At 43.9% G+C, this 19,087-nt stretch overlaps 3 protein-coding genes across 8 annotated transcripts; 2 read left to right on the top strand and 1 right to left on the bottom strand.

Moving 5' to 3' along the window:
• Nucleotides 1–549: 549 nt before the first annotated feature.
• On the bottom strand, nt 550–5,999 carry LOC128258738 (F-box only protein 33). Its single transcript, XM_052990586.1, has 5 exons — nt 5,803–5,999; nt 5,032–5,187; nt 4,859–4,963; nt 3,986–4,802; nt 550–3,924 (listed from the first exon to the last, which is right to left on the bottom strand). Exons 1-5 carry the CDS (start codon nt 5,943–5,945, stop codon nt 3,793–3,795), a joined length of 1,353 nt encoding a protein of 450 aa, XP_052846546.1. The 5' UTR covers nt 5,946–5,999; the 3' UTR covers nt 550–3,792.
• Nucleotides 6,000–6,606: 607 nt separating this feature from the next.
• Nucleotides 6,607–7,910, top strand: LOC128258155 (cytochrome c oxidase assembly protein COX18, mitochondrial). Its single transcript, XM_052989623.1, has 2 exons — nt 6,607–7,179; nt 7,234–7,910. Exons 1-2 carry the CDS (start codon nt 6,715–6,717, stop codon nt 7,822–7,824), a joined length of 1,056 nt encoding a protein of 351 aa, XP_052845583.1. The 5' UTR covers nt 6,607–6,714; the 3' UTR covers nt 7,825–7,910.
• A 217-nt stretch (nt 7,911–8,127) lies between these two features.
• Nucleotides 8,128–18,040, top strand: LOC128258146 (uncharacterized). Of its 6 annotated transcripts, none has more exons than XM_052989580.1 (18): nt 8,128–8,352; nt 8,569–9,115; nt 9,166–9,360; nt 9,518–9,763; nt 9,817–10,293; nt 10,357–10,911; nt 11,050–11,292; nt 11,354–11,824; nt 11,883–13,004; nt 13,059–13,523; nt 13,581–13,847; nt 15,060–15,683; nt 15,749–16,140; nt 16,417–16,572; nt 16,634–17,420; nt 17,477–17,569; nt 17,640–17,723; nt 17,788–18,040. In XM_052989580.1, exons 1-18 carry the CDS (start codon nt 8,305–8,307, stop codon nt 17,922–17,924), a joined length of 6,909 nt encoding a protein of 2,302 aa, XP_052845540.1. In that variant the 5' UTR covers nt 8,128–8,304; the 3' UTR covers nt 17,925–18,040. The 6 variants fall into 6 exon arrangements, with proteins under 6 accessions (XP_052845540.1, XP_052845538.1, XP_052845537.1 ...); XM_052989578.1 differs by having other exon boundaries at nt 11,883–12,239; nt 12,450–13,004; nt 13,581–15,683; XM_052989577.1 differs by having other exon boundaries at nt 13,581–15,683.
• Nucleotides 18,041–19,087: the final 1,047 nt, after the last annotated feature.

Raw genomic sequence — 19,087 nt, forward strand, 5'->3', positions numbered from 1 at the left:
GCTGCTGACGCCTTTTGCCGGTTGTCTGTCGTAGGCCAGATAAGTCTATATAATGAACTCGACCGTACCGTCCAGTCATTCATTCAGCAGCGCTATCTCCTCTGCAAAGCCCACTTAATTGGGCCTTATCGCTTGGTGGGTCCGCTGCAGATTGAGAGTCACTGACTCGCTGGTGTTGCGGTGGCACGCGCCCAGAATCCGTGGACAGGTTGCATAACACTACGTGCAGCTGCTTACATAACCGCGGCTGCGAGATACAACCGACCAGAAACAAGGTCAAAAGTTCAAGGACTGAGAAAAGCTCCCGACATCCTGGAGCGCTTGCGTTGCTCAGCGGAAGTCCTTGCTAGTGTGGGTGCTCTGTTTTTGTTGACATTACGTTTTTATTATTTTAAATTATGTACTTTTAATCGGCTCCCTTCGGGCTTTCATTGGCCTATTGTGTAACACCGTCCGAGAAGTATGCAACAACAATAAAGCATTGAATGCCTGACAAGGATTATGTTCAATAAAAAATTTAGGCCCTCTGCCCCAAGATTTAAAATAGAATTTTTGTTTTAAGTTTCAAACGTTTTTATTGGGTTTTCAATTGAATGCATTTTTTTTCTACGCTTTAATTGGTTTATATTTCTTGGTTGTCTTACATTTTAATGATATTGCATATGCCACACAAACTGTCGTTGGCCTTTGTTTTGTTTTGTTTTATATTTAAGCTTTAAAATCTTGCACAAATCATAGATATGGCAAATCAAATGGAAATTGACTTTAAATTAAATATTTGCTTTCAGATTGTTAAAGCTATGTGCACTTTTTATGTGTGTGTTTTGTTTCTTATCGATATATAATTTAACATTTGATTTCTCTCTTCAGTTTCCTTCCTGATTGGAATACGAATGATATATTCCGCATACTTAAACACTTCGGTTCAAAGCTTTGGTTCCCCGCTTCATCCTTCGTAATCCCGCCTAGCTAACTATTACTGGATCTGGTTCGATCTTCTACAATTCGCTTTTAATTCTTACCATTGGCCATTTCCGATGGTCCTTCTCCTGGTTTTTAGTATTGGAAAGGTTGTTAACATTCTTTTGTTGGTCGCACACGTTTCGAATTGGCTTGTCGGTTTGTAGTTGAATGTGTTGGTGTTATCTTTGTGTGTTGTCGGTTGTTGTTTGCCTTTTTGTTGGATTTTGTTATATCACAGCTTTCTTCACTTTTGCTCTTTTAACTTTTAAGCATAACTTGCATATACATATATAAACATTGTTGTTAATGCACGGCTGTATCTTATCGTTTTTACTCTTCTTTCCCTCCTCGCCAATGTCACACTTGTTGTTCCCCTGAATATCGACATCGGGCTATACTCTACATACATATATTAACACGCTGGCTTCTTGTTGTTGTTCTCGATCAACACTTATCTTAAACTTGGTTGTTGTCTCCCTTTCTGCAAGTGTTGCTACTGAATCAGTACATACGTTAGCATAAATCGCATTGGTTTGTTGTGTTTGTGGAATGGTTTACAAAATTGGTTTCGGTCTCTTCGAATTTAAATACAATAAATGGCATATAAAATATATATATATTTTTTTTAGTAAGTATACAAAAAGAACGTTACTCATATGCAGCAGCGTTGGAAGTGACTTCTAGTATAACAGAAAAACATAATACTTTTTTCATTTACGTTGATTGTAATTGAATGAATCCATTGATTAAGGTTCTTTAATGATTGATAAAAGCTGAATATAAACCCTATTCCCTAGCCAAACGACACTTTATTTTGATGATTTTTGATGTATTGAAGTTTTTTTCAGGAGTGAAAAATACATGTCGGTTATATCAGAAAAAAAATTAAGCCTTTAAATGGTACGGACCGAAAGTTTAGCGAAGCACTCTTAAACTCAGGTGTCGAATGACTATGAAATAGAGCTCATTTGCAGAATATCTCCCATTTATCAGGCCCTGCGTTTCCAATGCTTACTACTGTTCTTATTGCTTCGATCGTGCACTTTTCGGGTGGCAATTGCACAGGCTGTTATCCTTGGAAGCAGCATGACACTTTTATCACATTTGTTGTTGGTGTTGTTTGTTGTGTTGGTACGTACTAGACTTAAATTAAATGCACAGCCACATAAAAACAGGTCTGATTACATTTTTGAGGTCGCGGATTTCGAATCTCTTGCAGACCCCGACACTGTTTCTGATTTTGTTTCCTGTGGCCGTGTTACAGTTGCTCTATAGCTGCTTGACATTCTTAGATTGCTTCGCTTTACACATGATTTTCACTTGTTTTACAAATTAATCGCTATTGCGGTTCATAACAAAAATTATTCATGCATTGGTTACATATAGATACATACAAGTATAAATGGTCGATTGGATAGTTGTAAGAGTTGTCTTTGAGATCGCATTCTGTTTGCGGCTGCTTGTCCTAAAACCCTGTGCCATCCTCCGAGTTGCTCTGACAACGAAGCCAACACCCTCGTCGCGATTTTCCTTATCGTTCAGTCTTCTGTTTCAATAGATTTTGTGTTTGTTTAGATTGTTAGATTTGAGCAAGTACTTTGTGGTTGTTGTTCCGGTGTTCTTTAAATGCTCAGCATGATCTTCAGGTACCATTGTTGTTGTTGATGTTGTCATTGTTGCGGTTGAACTTGTTGGTCGGCAAACAACTCTGAGAGGATGAGACGCGGGGAGTGACAACACGCTGCCGGTTTTGTGCAAACATAGGTTATATATAGTACATAGTTGTATAAATTAATGCCTGTGCTACGAAATACTTAAAAGTTGGTTTTGGGTCTTACAATTGCCTGGCTTTCTGGCCCGTTTCTCTGCCCACAACGCATGTACCACACGTGACAGCAAACTTAGCTCCTTTTGGCTATTACAATACATATATATCTGTGTGGTGTTTTGTATTTGCTTACAATTTTCTTAGCTGTTGCCGGTTATATCACTTTAAACTACACAAATGGCGGCGCTTAGCGAACGAGGATCGAGCTCTCGTTGTTGTTACATTTGCTTTTGATGTTGTTTGTTGGTTTATCACAATTGAGCGCCGGATTCCGTACTTATTCACACTACTACAAAGGTTAACAATTTTTGCCAATTGAGTTTTGAGCAAACAATTTGACATTGGTCGTAGTTTTGGTTTTACAAACATTTTTCAACACTTTTCTTTTGTTACTTTTAAACTTAGCTAACTAGACAATTCGCTTAACAATTTTTTGTTGTCGTTTTTGTTTTGTATGAGAGTTGGTGTCGCAATTGCTCACACTGGCTTGCACTTAGATTTGCTTCTGCACTCGCTTTTGCATTTTGTTTGAATCACAGTTGTTGTTGCTTATAAAATGATGTTTCGCTAGCAGGTTTCAACAAACTCATTTCGACCCGTTACATAATTACATAAATTTGTGAAGTGCTCAAGTCTTTTGCTTTGCTTCTAACATTCCTGTTGCTGTTCATCTTCGCTTTTAGTCTAACAAACGAGTTCTAATAGCGTTTTTAATTACAAAGACTAAAAACTTAAGAAATTTAACGTATATAAAATGCTTGCCAATCAAAAGGTTTGGTTTACATATACAAATTTTGATAACTAAGTATAACGGTTGAATTTTCTTTAGGCTTACATATCTCTTTTGGGTTTAGTTTTAGCTACATAATTAGGTTTTGCAATTTTTAAATTAATTTCTATGCGCTCGAGTTGATCACGTGTCATGTTTGCTTTTCTTTCGTTCACTTGATGACTTTGCTTCAATTTTTGGTTATTTTTGAGTGAGTCCCTACTTCGACCACTTACTGGCTGAGATCCTGGCGCAACATTTCGTACACGAACTGATCACGTACCTCGTAGTCAAAGGCCAGCGATGGCGGCATCTTGTCCGGGCTGATTGGCGACCACTGTTGTCCCAGCAATGCGCTTATTTCCTGTGATAGAATCAAAAAACTGCAATCATTCGGAAGCCAGGAAAGAAAAGCCAAAACTCACCTCATTGAAGGAATTTAGCGGGGCAGCGCTGGACCAGTCGATCATGGAGACCTCCAAACGCTTCAGTTGCCGACCTCGAAGCCGGGCTATGCCCACGAGGTTGTGCGGATCCATCAAGTACCCGTGCACCACGATCTCCTCCAAGTGCTTGCAGCGCCAGGCCATCATTACGAATGGGTCCTGGCGCAGGAAGCCGTGGCGAGCGTAGTCCATGCAGTTGGAATGCTTGTACGCCGAGTCCACGTAGTGGATGCTGCGCAGCGTTTCGCTGTGATGCACCGACATCCAGTCTAGGGCCTCGGCGTTCATCTGCTCGCAGAAGAGCAGTCGCACATGGGTCACGGGCATGTTTCTACGCAGGACGCGATGCTGCAGCAGCTCGATGGCTTCGTAGGCATACACCAGGGTCAGCACCAGCTCAATGCTTGAAAAATGGTCCGAAAAATTGGACCAGGCTGTCTCCGACACATCAGGATGCTCCTCGCTGTCCAGACCGTGCACCGCGATGAGCAGCTTGCGCAGCGGCAGCACCTGAATGGTGTGCAACAGTTCGTCGGATAGGGAATCGTAGTCGAGGGATAGCACTTGCAGGGCTGCGCACTTCTGAAGCAGCGTTGCGTCCAGCGTGAGGATGGGATAGTGACTAGGATCATACTTGATGCTGGCCAGCGTCAATTGCAGCAACTCCTGGGGCTTGACAATGGCCTTTAGGAAGTCGTGGCCATAGTATGAAAGGGCCTCAATAGCCCCAAGGTCCAGCAGCTGGCAGGACTGACGTTTGCGGTTGAGGAACAGCTTCAGCGGCTCCACGAAGCATCTGTGAAGGTTTTTGGGTTATTAATGTGGAAATAATAAGTTTGGGGAAGTACATACTGTTCAATGGCCACCGAGTGCTCGCTGTGCATACTGCCGATGGCAACGAGGCCCACATTGTGGGTTTGGAAACGCAATTTCTGGATGTTATCACAGCGTGCCACTCTGCAGGTAGAATAAGATGTATTAGTTTGGAAAGTATTTATTTTATTATTCCTTCTTAAGAAACTCACTTGTGCAGAAGTCGTCGCATTTTCTGGATGTGAAATGCATTTCGAAAGTCGAAGACGATAATCAGTTCCCTGGCCAAATGGGCCATGGAGCGATAGAAGAAGGCCAATTGATCATCATGGCCTACATCCAATTGAAAGCGAAAGTTTCTAAAGTAGCTGTGGGGTTAAAAAGAAAAAAAATTGTTTACTGCCATTTTAGCAAAACATCATTTTAATATTGATCTAGAAGTTTTTAGTAAACTTAATCAAGTAAAATAAATAAATTTCAACCAAAACTATATTAGAAGTGTGTTTTTGTTACCATAAATTTTTGACATTTTAACAAAAAATTATAATAAATTAAAATTAAGCAAAAATAAATGAAATTAATACTTATGGCTTTCAATAAAATATTACATAAAATTCAATGTCATTTTGCAATCGCGACGATCGATTTATACAGCTTATAGCTGATCGGATCAATTAGTTTAATTAATTGCACTTATTGGCACGGGGAATTCCTCTTATCTTGGACTTTCCCCTTTTTTCAACACTAACATAAACAAACGGACCGAGGCGTTTGCTCCACACATTGAAACGCTGCCAAATGCGTCGAAAACATTCATTTATTATGGGGTCGTTCTTTGATTGCTTATACTTGCACAGATGTTTTTCTGTGCTTCATTAACCCACGGCTATAGTATATGGGTAAACAACAAAGGAAATATACCCAACAATCTCCGAATTTAAACATTTCAGCCACATACACACACACGGAGGGCACGAACTTACCGTTTTTGAAAAAATGAAAGTCTCCAGGAATAACAAACACTCGCTGCCGATTTTCGATCGGGGGGATCCAGGTAGTCGAAGATGTGATTTAGTGCCACTGCTGGTATTGTGTGCCATTCTGGTTGGCGTTGGCTAAAATTCATTACTCGAATTAAATATTAATTGCGTTTCAAACAATGAAAAGTTGCAAGTGCAGCCAAGTATGCTGCACGATTTAAAATGCCAAATTAGAGTGACCGTGGAGCGAGATGGAAAAAATTCCAAGCTCTAATAATGCAAGTATAATAAAAAAATCCGTTTACTAAACTAAAGAGCTGAACTATATGGTTTTGTTAAGCAGAATTTTTTTCCCATTTCCAAATTTAAAAATGATTAAAAATGCTGAATTTTCTGTACTGGGTAATGTAATTTTGTATTACTATTACTTTATTCCTGCTGTTTCTAATACTAAATACTTTCCTTTTTCAACAGCTTTCAATAATTTTTAGAATTCCCTAAGCGACTGAATCTCTGAATTGCTGAAATTGAGTTAGCTGTTCGTGAGCTGTCCCATACAAATTCAACTGTCTAAAATTTTAAATTAAATTTAAAAATATATTTAAGTTTACTTTTTATAACAGTTTTGTAATATTTTCAACGGATAAATAATAATAATAATACAAAACTCTGTTGACCTACTGCTTGAGATTATGTTTTACAAAAAAAAATGTATGTATATTTATATTCTATATAAATAAGAGTTGCAAGGGTTAGGTAAGGGTTAACGGTGCCTAAAATGTTGGCTCGTGAACTATGGTCACACTTATGTTACGAGGCTATGTTAACAATCAGCTGTTCTGTTACACATAACAGCGTTCTCTGTAATTTCCTTTTTGTTGTTTATCTTGATTTATTGTTATTTATTGATTATATATGGCAGCATTGCTGCTTTTGCGAGCCTGCAGAAGGCAATCATTTGCTGGAGCGTATAATTACATTTACCCGGGAACTACGACTTCCAATAACACATACAATCATCGGCTGGCGTCTACAGAAGCGGCGTCCGCAAGTGTCCAACTGGCAAATGCCGGTGGATTGGTGGGTTTCTGGCAGACATTGTCCAATAGCACACCAGTGGCCTACATGCAGGATGTCCTTGTCAAGATACACGACTACAGCGGCCTGCCCTGGTGGGCATCCATCGTGCTGTCTACTTTTCTGCTCCGGAGCGTCGTCACCCTGCCACTGACCATTTACCAGCACAAAATCACGGCCAGGATCGAGGGGATAGCGCTGGAGATGCCCGCCATAGTGGAGGAGCTGAAAAAAGAGGCGGCCATGGCCAAGCACAAGTTCAAGTGGAGCGACAAGCAGACGCAGATCGTCTACCGGCGTTCGGTCTGTTTAAAAAAAATTATTTTCGATGCACTCCTAATCTTAATATGCTTCCAGATCAAAAAGCAGTGGCAAAATCTGATAGTCCGCGATAACTGCCATCCCATGAAGACCATGATAGTGCTGTGGGGTCAAATACCACTGTGGATCTTTCAATCCGTGGCGCTGCGCAATCTGGTCTACATGCTGCCGGATCCAATGGCCATTCAAGCCCAAATCGTAGCTACTGAAATGACCATTGGCGGATTTGGTTGGATACCCAATCTCACGGTGGTGGACAACTCCTATATCCTGCCCGTAACCCTAGGACTCATCAATTTGGCCATCATCGAAGTGCAAGCCATGTCCAGAACGCGTCCTCCCACCCGATTGCAGGGCATATTCAACAATTTGTTCCGTGGCCTGAGTGTTGTGATGATTCCAGTCGCCTGCACCGTGCCCTCAGCTTTATGTGTTTACTGGGTGGCGTCCAGCAGTTTTGGTCTTGCACAAAATCTGCTCATCCTCTCGCCGGATGTGCGACGATCTGTGGGAATTCCCAAGACGCAAACGGAACTCAGCCACCCGTACGATCTGCTCTGGCTAAAAACACAGCAGCGGCTCAGACTCGTAGAGAGGCCACCGGCTGATAAGCCAGAAGCCAAATGATTTTGTTATTATCGCCTAGTCTAATTTAGGTAAGACGTTGAGTTTGTTTTATGGTTTATATAAATATAGACAACCCTTAAATGCAACTGCGCCACTGTAAATCATCTTCATCATCACAATGCAACATCATCTCGATTTCCCTGAAACAAATAAACGAGTGAAAACCCCCGAAAGAAATGCAAACAAAACAAGACGATAAGGCAGCGAGAAAGGTCTTGAGATTACTAGCTCAGATAGTGGCCCACTCAATTGGATCGGCGACATCCGAGAGCATCTATCAGCTGCGGCAGAGATAGAGATTCATCCCGAGTCAAATTGAATTGAAAAGCGATCTGGGTCTGAGTCAGTCGAGCCTGGAAGTCGGACGGGATCACAACGAAAAATCGAAGCACGTTTCGGGAGACATAATTGTTGCTATCAGCATCGGTGCAATATATTAAAAAAAAACTAATTTATTTTATTGTGAAAAAAAATCTGAACATGGCCAAGTGGCTCCTTGGCCTTTGGCTAGCGATCCTGGTTGTTGATGTTCGTATAAAAGTCTTTCGGGCTTAGTTTGGTTACATTTTTCCAGTTACTTAAAAAAGCATGTTATTTTATGATTTTATTTAAAAAATACATTTTTAAGATCTAAGGAATTTTAAAAATTCGCTTGCAAATTGGACATAACTACAAGCTACTAGCTATATATCGCTCTTAATTACTTCAGTTCTTCAATAATATTTCATAATTGCCATTCGACAGCGACCCGGGGTTATAGCTTATCGATCAGGCAGCGGCTACCCAAGCGGGCAGTTGGAACAAGTCGGGTTATCAGCAGCAGAGCACGGGCAATCGAATTACGGCACCGACCAACAGCAGCCTATTTACCATCGGGATTCGCCGTGTCCGGCGCATTTTACGGGTCTAGTGGCGTATCCCCACGACTGTCATCGCTATGTGAACTGCTTCCAAGGCAGTCCCACCATCCAGACCTGTTCACCCGGAACACTGTTTAATGCCAAGAGCCTGGTGTGCGATCATCCCAACAATGTGGCTTGCCCATCACCGGAATCGGAAACCACTCGTTTGGGACGACTAACGCAATTTGACAGTAAACCGAAATGTCCAGCCGGAGTGAATGGATTGCATCCGCATCCGTCGGATTGCACCAAGTTCCTCAACTGCGCCAATGGCCAGGCATTCATAATGGACTGCTCACCAGGAACTGCCTTTAGCCCATTAACGCTTGTTTGTGTGCACAAGGATGTCGCCAACTGTGGAAGTGGAGGAGCAGGATCTCTGGGCCACGGTACGTATGAGTTATTCATGTTTATAACCCCTTACTAACACACGGGTCAGGCTACTCTGAGGTGTCCTCGGAGGACCTTGGTTGTCCACCCGGTACACGTGGCCTTCGTCCGCATCCCCACGACCTGCACAAATATCTGCGATGCGGGATAGGTGTTAAGACTCAGGTGGAGCAGTGTCCACAGGGAATGATCTTCGATGGCTCCACTCTGGTATGTGTTCATTCAGGCTCCTTTCAGTCCTCCTGTAAGTTTGATTTAATTTCTTTTCCTTATCCTTACGGCTTGCTTTTGCTTGGTTCATCTGCTTATACATTTGGATTATTTTCTCACATAATGCGTTTCATGCTTTGCTTGCTTCTTTGCTTGTTGAACCCTACTATAATATAAATATTTTTGAACAGCTTCCTCCTTTACCTCTGCTGAAATTCAGGTCAACTATCTGCTGTGTCCAGTGGGAGCAGTTGGCCTGTTTGTTCACCCCTTCGATCAGACCAAGTTCCTTAGTTGTAAAGATGGTAAGGTGGCTGTGCAAAGCTGCCAGCCCAATTTTGTGTTCAGCATATCGAGGGGATACTGTCAAGTGAAAACACAATTAGCCTTCAGCGACTATGTGACATTAATTGTCTCCCAGATCAGCTATGAGTATTGTAAGTAAATTGAATGTGAAGTTTTATTAGAATTCATCAAAACATTCTATTAGCATTGACCCTCACTGCCTGTCCTGGCAGCATCAACGGCATCTACTTGTATCCCTACGATGCTGAAAAGTACGTTCAGTGCTTGTCTGGTGGCCGGATGACCATCCTAAGCTGTGGTCCCCAGATGGCCTTTAGTGTGTCCCAAAGAACTTGTCTCCCTCGTCGCCAAGTTCACAGCGCTGATCGGGTTAAGTTCTGGGAGGAAGTTCAAGTTCAGACGACGTATTCCTACCACGACAGTCAGGGGCACGCTCAGAGCCAGTTGTCACAACTTAGGTCGTGCCCATCCAATGTCCAGCAAAACTACCCCTATCCCTTCCATGCTGGACACTATGTAAAGTGCCAGAATGGAGCATTAGAGATTGTCTGTTGTCCCACTGGACTGCTCTACAGCCTATCTCAGAGACAGTGCGTCGCTCGTCATCTACTCTCTGCCCATGACTATCTGGATTACTCTTACATTAGTGCTGAGTTTTCGAGTAAGCTCTCCCAGAATCCGTCTTTTGAATCGACTTGACTTGACAATCCGTTTTCCTTCACAGCTGAATTTTTGGTAGACCGGTCGACTCTTACTTGTCCGCCTCAAGTTCAGGGATACTATCTTCATCCCTTTGATTGCACCAAGTATATCAAGTGCTGGAATCAGCAGACTTATATCGAGAGCTGCACACCGGGCGAAATATTCAGCTTTTTCAATCAGAAATGCGTACCAAAGGATCAATGCAAGGGTCCCAGCGATCATGTAGAATATTTGATCGAGACGACGACAGTCACAACCTATGAGATAGAAGAACCAGGACACCAAAAAAGTTTGAATAAGAGCGGTGACATTACCTGCCCACCGGGATCTTCTGGTATTCATGCCCATCCATTCGATTGCACCAAGTTTTTGGAATGTGCAAATGGAGAAACTTTCGTTAAGGTTTGCGGACCGGGAACTGCTTTCAGCACTGTCAATAACATTTGCGATTTTGCTCATAATGTGGACTGCAGTGGCAGAAGTTCTTCACACGGCTTGAATAAAGTTACCGAGACAAACCATGGACCTGGCTACCCAACGAAACCAGCGGATACTTACCCACCATCGCAGTCACCCAGTAAGTCGGAATCACGGATTTTCCTTCCTTTTTTGCTTTATTCACCTGCTTTTTCATCTGGGCTTTGGTTCTCCATTTTGCTATCATTATCAGCTTGCCTTTCAAGATTAAAATATAACACCTAAACCCCTTTAATAGATCCTTTCACCCCACCTGCTGAGCACTTGTCAGATCTTTTGTGTCCTTTTGGAGTGAACGGCAAATTTGTTCACCCCTTCGACCAAACAAAGTTTCTACTCTGTCAGTTAGCTAAACTTTCGGTACAAAGCTGTCCGCCCGGTTATGTGTTCAGCATATCTAGGGGTAACTGCCAGGTTAAGGCCCAGTTAGTCTACAGCGATTATGTGAGCTATGTAGTCTCTGTGATTAGCATTGAACAATGTAAGTCTTCTCATTGGGTCGTTTTTTTGACCGTATAATTCACCACATCTTCATCTACCAGCAATGATGCTCTCCGCTTGCCCTGATGGCACTGACGGTCTTCATCTGTATCCATATGATGCTGGCAAATATGTGCGTTGTTCCAGTGGTGGCAAGATGTCCATTTTAAGCTGTGGACCGCAAACGGCTTTTAGTTTGTCACAGCGAGCTTGTCGTCCAAGTCGTCAGGTGACAAAGGAAGACCGTGTGAAGTTCTGGGAAGAGTTGCAGGTTCAGACAGCGACAACGTATACCAGTCAGGATATTCACACCCGTCAATCTCCTCTTAGAGATTGCCCAGACACTCTCCGGACAAATTACCCCTATCCCTTCCATTCTGGACACTTTGTGAAATGCCAGAATGGGCATTTGCAGATTGAGAGTTGTCCCCCAACAGCTGTCTACAGTTTGTCCCAACGCAAGTGTGTGGGCCAACACCTTCTCTCCGCCCATGACTACTTGGATTATGGCTATATCAGTGTACAGTTCTCGAGTAAAATTTTTGTTACGAACCGATTAAGTGAATACTAGGTGATCCTTTCCATTCGCAGCTGACCTTATACGGGACTTCTCAGCTTTGACTTGTCCTCAGCAAGCCCAGGGCTACTATCTTCATCCTTTTGATTGCACCAAGTATCTGAAATGCTGGAATCAACAAATCTCCGTAGAGAACTGTAAGCCAGGCGAGGTATTCAGCATATCGCGCCAAGAGTGTGCAGATAGAGATGAAGTAACGGAAGCTTACGATCGTGTTGAGTATTTTGAAGACACGCAGCATGAGTTGAGCAAGGAGGAGGTTGAGGAAGAGGAGCATCCGGAGCAGGAGACAGGAAACTCACATGACGTAAGCTATCAGCCGTCTTCTCCATCAACTGGAAAGTATCAGACTCCTTACAATTCGAATGAAGGCTACCAGCAACCCTATCCAACTAAAGGAGGATACCAGCCATCTTCTCCATCTAATGGAGGTTACCAGCAACCTTCTCAAGCGAATGGAAGCTACCAGCCACCTTATCCGACTAATGGGGTTTACCAGCCAACTTCTCCAGCAATCGGAGCTTACCAGCCGCCCTACCAAGCTACTGGAGGTTACCAGCCATCTTCTCTAACTAACGGAGGTTACCAGCCACCTTCTCAAGCGAATGGAGGCTACCAGCCACCAGCTCAACCAAATGGAGGCTACCAGCCATCTCCTCCAATTAACGAAGGTTACCAGCATTCTTCTCAAGCGAGTGGAGGTTACCACCCACCTTCTGTAGCTAATGGAGGTTACCAGACGCCTATCCAAGCAAATGGAGGTTACCAGTCACATTCTCAAGAAAATGGAGTTTATCAGCCATCCCATCAAACTACAGGAGGTTACCAGCCTCCTTTTCAATCGAATGACGGTTACTTATCGCAAACCCAATCTACTGATATAACTTACTATCCTGGGGGAGTAGAGCCTTCTGCTCCACCTTGTCCTTTGATGTGCCCAGAACAGGTAAGTGGCCTGTTTCCGAATCCATTCGACGCTACCGGCTATTTGACCTGCATCGATGGACACACTTTGGCTAGGCAGTGCCAGCCTCTCGATATCTTCAGTGTTTCCCAAGGTTACTGCCTGCCTGGGCAGCATGTTGCCATAACTGACCGTATTCCGTTTGAAAAGAAGCAAGACGACCAAGATAATCGTGAGTGAAAAACTCAGCTAAGCAGGTCCTTTGATCCTGACCTCTCCCTTGCAGCTTTGGCCTGTCCTAGAAATTACGTAGGCTTCTTTGTCTATCCTTTCGACTGTTCGAAGTACTTGAGCTGCGGTCCCAATGGAATGGAACTTCTGAGTTGTCCAAATGAACAGCACTACAGTGTCTCGCTGGGATTTTGCAAGCCCATGGATCAAGTACTGCGTGAGGATCGTCTGTACACACTCAGTGAGCTCCACATCATTGTTGAGTGGACGCAGCGGATGAAGATTGAGGGCGCCGTTCCCGCCTGTCCCGAGGGGATCACCGGAACATTACCGCACCCACGCGTGCCCAGCAAATACCTCCGATGTGGACCAGGCCAGGCCGAGATGTACGACTGTCCGAGCCAGAAGATTTTCAGCATTTCCCGTAGAGTGTGCGTGCTGGATACGAAACTACCCAGCCACGATCGCACCGATTATCTTGTTCGGGGGGTCACTTCCGGTTGGATAGCTCCCTCTAATGGTTACTAACCCCTGGTAAAAGTCTCGCTCTTTTTAAGATTTCTCTCTCTGCTTTCAGACAATCGCCAGTCCAAATCATATGAGACTTCTGGTCGCGATCAGTTCGGCAAACGATACACAACTACAACTACCACCACAACGCGGGTGATTGGAGACCGTTGGTCGGACATGAACATGCAGCGACCATCAGGCGCTGGACTGGAGCAAAACCCTCATCATCATCAGCATGCACACAACCCGGGCTGGACTGGCCAGGAAACATCCTACGTCCAGCGCGGGCCCGCCCAGAATACTCTATATGTGGAGGGATCGCTACAGCCTAACCGTAATTATCATACCTATAAGACTCCGTTGGCCCCGATGGCACCCAGCAACACGGGCAAGGTCTACTACGCCCAACCTGTTGCGGAACAGCAGCCAGAGCACGCAAGACCAGTGCCATCGCGCCAAAACTTTAGTCGCAGAATCGATTACGGTTCACCGGGCAATCGATGGGAACCAATGCCACCACTTGCTCCTTTGGGTGGCCAGCAACCATTAAATCTAGACTATACACCCCATACTCCTGGTGCAAGGGAACCCCAACCGCAAACTCCTCTGCCCGGACAGAAACCCATTGACTTGGACTATGATGACCAACAAACCCCGCAAGATCCGTACACCGGACTTCAGCCCCTTCCGGGATCACCATCTCGCTTCTATCCAGATCAATTGCCCAGTGGTTCGAAACCAATTGGTAAACAGCAACCTGTTGACTCGGAGTCCAATGGTTTTCCAGACCAGCACAAGCCCAATACTCCGCCAAGACATAACCCCAACTACGGATCGCCTTTGAGTAATGAATCCAATCTTTATGGTGGTCTATTACCCCCCAAGCCAGATTTCCCGGTTGACACCCAACCCACTTCAACACCCCGTCCTTTTCCTTCCAAGGCTCCAACACCGCAATTGGCTAACCGACTGCACATATTTCCTATTTACCCACCTGTGGTCAATGCAACCTCACACCAGACTCCCAATCAGCCACACTACAGTCCCTCGTACTCGGGAATTGCCCACTCACGAAATGCATCCTGGTCAAAGGTTCCGGTGACGAGTACGACGCCAGCACAGGACCCCGATCCTTTTAATCCTGAATCGGATGAGCCCTTCTATGATGATGGTGATGATTTCACACCCACAACAGTGAGACGGGGTTTGGTGCCACCACCTTTTGATCACAAGTTCTATAGCCCGCAATCTCAGATTCCAAGCTTGAGCCAAGGCTCTGATCCCAACTCCCAAACGGCCATCAAAGAGGCTCTTAAACTAATGCTGCGTCCCTATTTCAATCATAGTGGCAATGCCCAAGAGAAACTAGCCAAGCAGGCTGAGTCAGCCATAGTATCTGTGATTAGTAAACCTCCAACCACACCAAAACCAAAAACGACGACAACTTCGACGACTGCTAGAATAGACCTCGACTCTGACGCCGAACTTATTAAGGCGGGTGAACAGGAAAGCCTGGACGCCATTGACGACGACTATGTTTTTCCAGATGCCGGGGAGACGTCCCGAACCGAGCAGACCCTAAATCCCAGTACAACGTACGCCTCGACAGACTTTCAACGGAGTACCCGCAAAGCGGAATTCGACTCGAACCCAACCACAACCACAATGAAAAACAATTGGCTTGCGTCTGGACACAGTCGTGACTACCACCAGCGTCATCCAAATTTGCCCGATCCGTTCTCCGAGCACCATCCCAATCCCTCTCCCCACCACCACCACCACCACCACTACCACCACCAAAACCACCGCCAACCCCATGAACACAAACACCACGAGCACAGTGCCGACTTCCATCGTCGTCATCCGGAACTGCCTAGTCCATTCCCACAAAAGGATGAAACCGACCAGCAGGCGGAACAAGAAGAGGACTGGGAGCTACTGGCCAATCCCAATGCTGAGGAAGTGACTCCCAAACTAAGCGCCCGTTCCAATTTCGACAGTCAATGCGACTTCGATTGCGGTGATGGCAAATGCCTGATGAAGGAGCAGATCTGCAATGGCCAGAAAAACTGCGATAACGGCAGGGACGAGGCTAACTGCCCGCCATTGGACTACGAAGTGCGTTTGACAGGAGGCGAAAGCCCTCACATGGGCCGCATTGAAGTCAAGGGTGAGTGGGTCTTGAAAATATTAATTCTTAAGTATTCTTAATCCCATACTTAAATCCACCTCCAGCTAATGGGCAATGGGGCTATGTGTGCGATGACAAGTTCGGCCTCAAGGATGCCGATGTCGTGTGCCGAGAACTGGGCTTTAAAATGGGTGCTCAAGCGGTCCGTGGAAGCTCTATTTATGCTCCCCCCGACCAGGACTTTAATTATCTGATGGATGAAGTCGAATGTCATGGCAACGAGACAAAGCTGAGCGAGTGCCCCTTCAAGGGATGGGGCATCCACAACTGCGGAGTTGATGAGGTGGCTGGCGTCATCTGCAAAGTTCCGGTGATGAAGTGCCCTAATAACTACTGGCTATGTCACACCTCCAAGGAGTGCATCCCACCCGCCTTTGTGTGCGACAATACCGAAGACTGTGCGGATAAGTCAGACGAATGCGCTGCCGTCTGTCAGGTGGGTTAATTATAATGTTTCATATCTTCTGTATTATAAGACAGGAAAACAGAGAATTTCCATTTTTTCGTTGTGCATAGTTTCTCACTACAACTATAGTCCATCAGCTTTGATATTTGCGTGATTTTAAATTTAAGAAAATCAAATTTTTTATTCTTTTGCTTAATTTTATCTTAAATAATGATTGAGCAATTTTAGTAAGCTTTTTGCAAATAAAAATTCACGGCCATGTGGCCGTCTTTGATTTGTCTTCTAAAAGTCTATGTTTCTCCTTAGGCACCTATTCAGTACCGTTTGGAAGGAGGGCGCAACTCCAACGAAGGCCGCCTGGAGGTGAAGTACCATGGTGCTTGGGGTAGTGTATGCGATGATGATTTCAACCAGAAGTCCGCTCAAGTGGCTTGCAATTCCATGGGCTTCTATGGACCAGCGGTATTAAAAAATCACTTATCTGCAGAATATTTAATCATAGTATTTTTTTTATAACCCCCAGAAAATCGAGAGGAACATCTTTGGCATTGGCAATGGACCCATTTGGCTTGACCAGGTGATGTGCTTCGGCAACGAAACCAGCCTCGACAAGTGCAGCCACTGGAACTGGGGTGACCACAATTGTAACCACACAGAGGATGTGGCACTGCATTGCACCGCTGGACCGCCACCTCGCAATGAGAAGTTGTCCCAAAGCCAACTCAAAGGTGGAAGGCAGCTTGGGCAGGATAGTCCCGCACCCTCGAGAAGCTACTCACAGATTGGTCTGTGGGAGCGATCCAGCAAGGCCCTCCATACTCCCCGTCGTTGTGGAATCTTCAAGGACGATCTCACGGATGAGTATGCGCATCGAGAGGAGCGCGTGGTTAGGGGAAATGTGGCCCAGCGGGGTCGTCATCCCTGGCAGGCCACCATAAGAACCAGAGGACGTGCTGGCATCTCCAGTCATTGGTGTGGCGCGGTGGTGATTTCCAAGCGTCATCTCCTCACCGCTGCTCACTGTCTGTATGGAACTCCAAAGGGAGCTTATTTCGTTCGCGTCGGAGATCACTATGCGAATATAGCCGAGAACTCCGAGGTGGATACGTTCATAGAGAACTGGTACACGCACGAGGACTTCCGCAAGGGAACCCATATGAACAACGATATAGCCCTGGTTGTGTTGAAGACTCCTCTGAAGTTTAGTGACTACGTCCAGCCCATTTGTTTGCCTGACAAAAAGGCGGAGCTCGTTGAGAATCGTAAATGCACCATTTCCGGCTGGGGTTCCATTAAAGCGGGAGTGTCTAGTAAGTGGCTTACTTCTTGGTGATTCCTTCAAACTCTATATTATATTACTTTATAGCTCCTGCGCAAGTCCTGGGATCCGCTGAGCTTCCCATTTTAGCTGATAACGTCTGCAAGCAATCAAATGTGTATGGATCGGCCATGTCGGATGGTGTGTACTAAGCTAATATTCGTAAATCTAGTTTGTGCAGGAAATAACCCCTAAACTTAATTTATTTCAGGAATGTTCTGTGCTGGATCCATGGATGAGAGTGTGGATGCCTGCGAAGGTGACTCAGGCGGTCCACTTGTTTGTTCCGACGACGGTATGAGTAACATTTATTTGTTCGGGGACAAAAAATATATTTTGTTTCAAATTATATTTTCTAGATGGCGAGACATTGTATGGCCTTATTTCGTGGGGTCAGCATTGCGGCTATAAGAACAGGCCGGGTGTCTATGTCCGTGTCAATCACTACATTGATTGGATCTACGAGAAAATTAATGAGAGCTTGCTACGCTTTTAAGGACAAACATTTCCCAAGCCCTTTAATATCCACCTTGTTACATGACTATTATTTCTAAAGAATTTTGTAGTGAGTTTAGTAATAAAGCAAATCATTTAGAAAATGTTTCAATATAGTAAAGTTTCGATGTTATAAACATTTAAATGTTTACCTACGATTAAATATTTGAAATCTTAACATTATTTATTTAATTGTGTGAATTTACATATACCCATTAGCGACTGCAAACCAGTACTCTTCATTTGTTTACTCACACAGAAAAATGAATAAAATCCATAATCAATGCTAATAAAACGCACAACAACAATGGAGCTTTAGCCGGAGATACAAAAACATACTCACAACATACTACATACATCGACGACAATGATTTAATTCACAAGTCTGTAATGTTTTTTGACTCATCCCCCATTCAGAATGCTCTACTGGATTCACTCGGTTCTCACCGAGTTTTCCTCCTGGCTGCTCCGTTCCACTTTTTGGGTCAACCGTCAACGACGGTCCGTCCGTAGGAGCGGAACACGCACTCAATTGACACCAGACACCAGAGCGGTCAAAGGGGAGCACCCGGCGGATTGGGGAAGGGGTCGGAGCTGTTTACTCGCACAGATCGCATTGTGCGGGCGTTGCACGCGCGATTGGATGATCGGCTTGGAAAGCGCTACAATTAACTTAATTAATACAACAATTTGCCAACGTACACTGAGAAAAATTGGAAATTATAATACGAAAGAACTAATCTATTGCTAAAATTGGTTTACAAAAACACCCTTTTTAAGTTAACAAACAACAACTAAATAAAAATTATAATATTTCAACTTCAAAAATCTTTTTATATTCTCGTTTAAACTGTATTTCCAATTTTCAAAATGTCTAATAAAAATATTTTTCGAATTGATTTTCATTATTGCAGTTTTTAGTTTTTAATTGAGCCCACAAATGTATTTAAAGCTTTATAATATTAAATCTAAATACGTATAATGCATTTTAAACAAATAGGACCCATTTAAAGTCCCATATTTTCCTCATCATTTCAAATATTTTAATATTAAATTTTTTAAATATTCAAAATACAATTTTTGATTTAATAGCCAAAAATTAGTTTTTACAGTTTCATTTTCTTATCACATGAAAATTAAAAATGTTTTCGCTCAAATTTAAAT

The sequence above is a fragment of the Drosophila gunungcola genome (genome assembly GCF_025200985.1).
Source record: "Drosophila gunungcola strain Sukarami chromosome 3L unlocalized genomic scaffold, Dgunungcola_SK_2 000003F, whole genome shotgun sequence".
Classification (NCBI taxonomy): Eukaryota; Metazoa; Arthropoda; class Insecta; order Diptera; family Drosophilidae; genus Drosophila; species Drosophila gunungcola.

Bases quoted from the DNA above. Each gene is read 5' to 3' on its own strand.
- LOC128258146 (XM_052989577.1), top strand. From the start codon at position 8,305: ATGGCCAAGTGGCTCCTTGGCCTTTGGCTAGCGATCCTGGTTGTTGAT. The intron at 13,005-13,058 runs GTGAGTGAAAAA...TCTCCCTTGCAG, and splicing joins GCAAGACGACCAAGATAATC to CTTTGGCCTGTCCTAGAAAT. The intron at 17,570-17,639 runs GTGTGTACTAAG...AATTTATTTCAG, and splicing joins TGGATCGGCCATGTCGGATG to GAATGTTCTGTGCTGGATCC.
- LOC128258738 (XM_052990586.1), bottom strand. From the start codon at position 5,945: ATGAATTTTAGCCAACGCCAACCAGAATGGCACACAATACCAGCAGTG. The intron at 4,803-4,858 runs GTATGTACTTCC...AAACCTTCACAG, and splicing joins CACTCGGTGGCCATTGAACA to ATGCTTCGTGGAGCCGCTGA. The intron at 3,925-3,985 runs GTGAGTTTTGGC...ATTCTATCACAG, and splicing joins CGCTAAATTCCTTCAATGAG to GAAATAAGCGCATTGCTGGG.
- LOC128258155 (XM_052989623.1), top strand. From the start codon at position 6,715: ATGGCAGCATTGCTGCTTTTGCGAGCCTGCAGAAGGCAATCATTTGCT. The intron at 7,180-7,233 runs GTCTGTTTAAAA...ATATGCTTCCAG, and splicing joins AGATCGTCTACCGGCGTTCG to ATCAAAAAGCAGTGGCAAAA.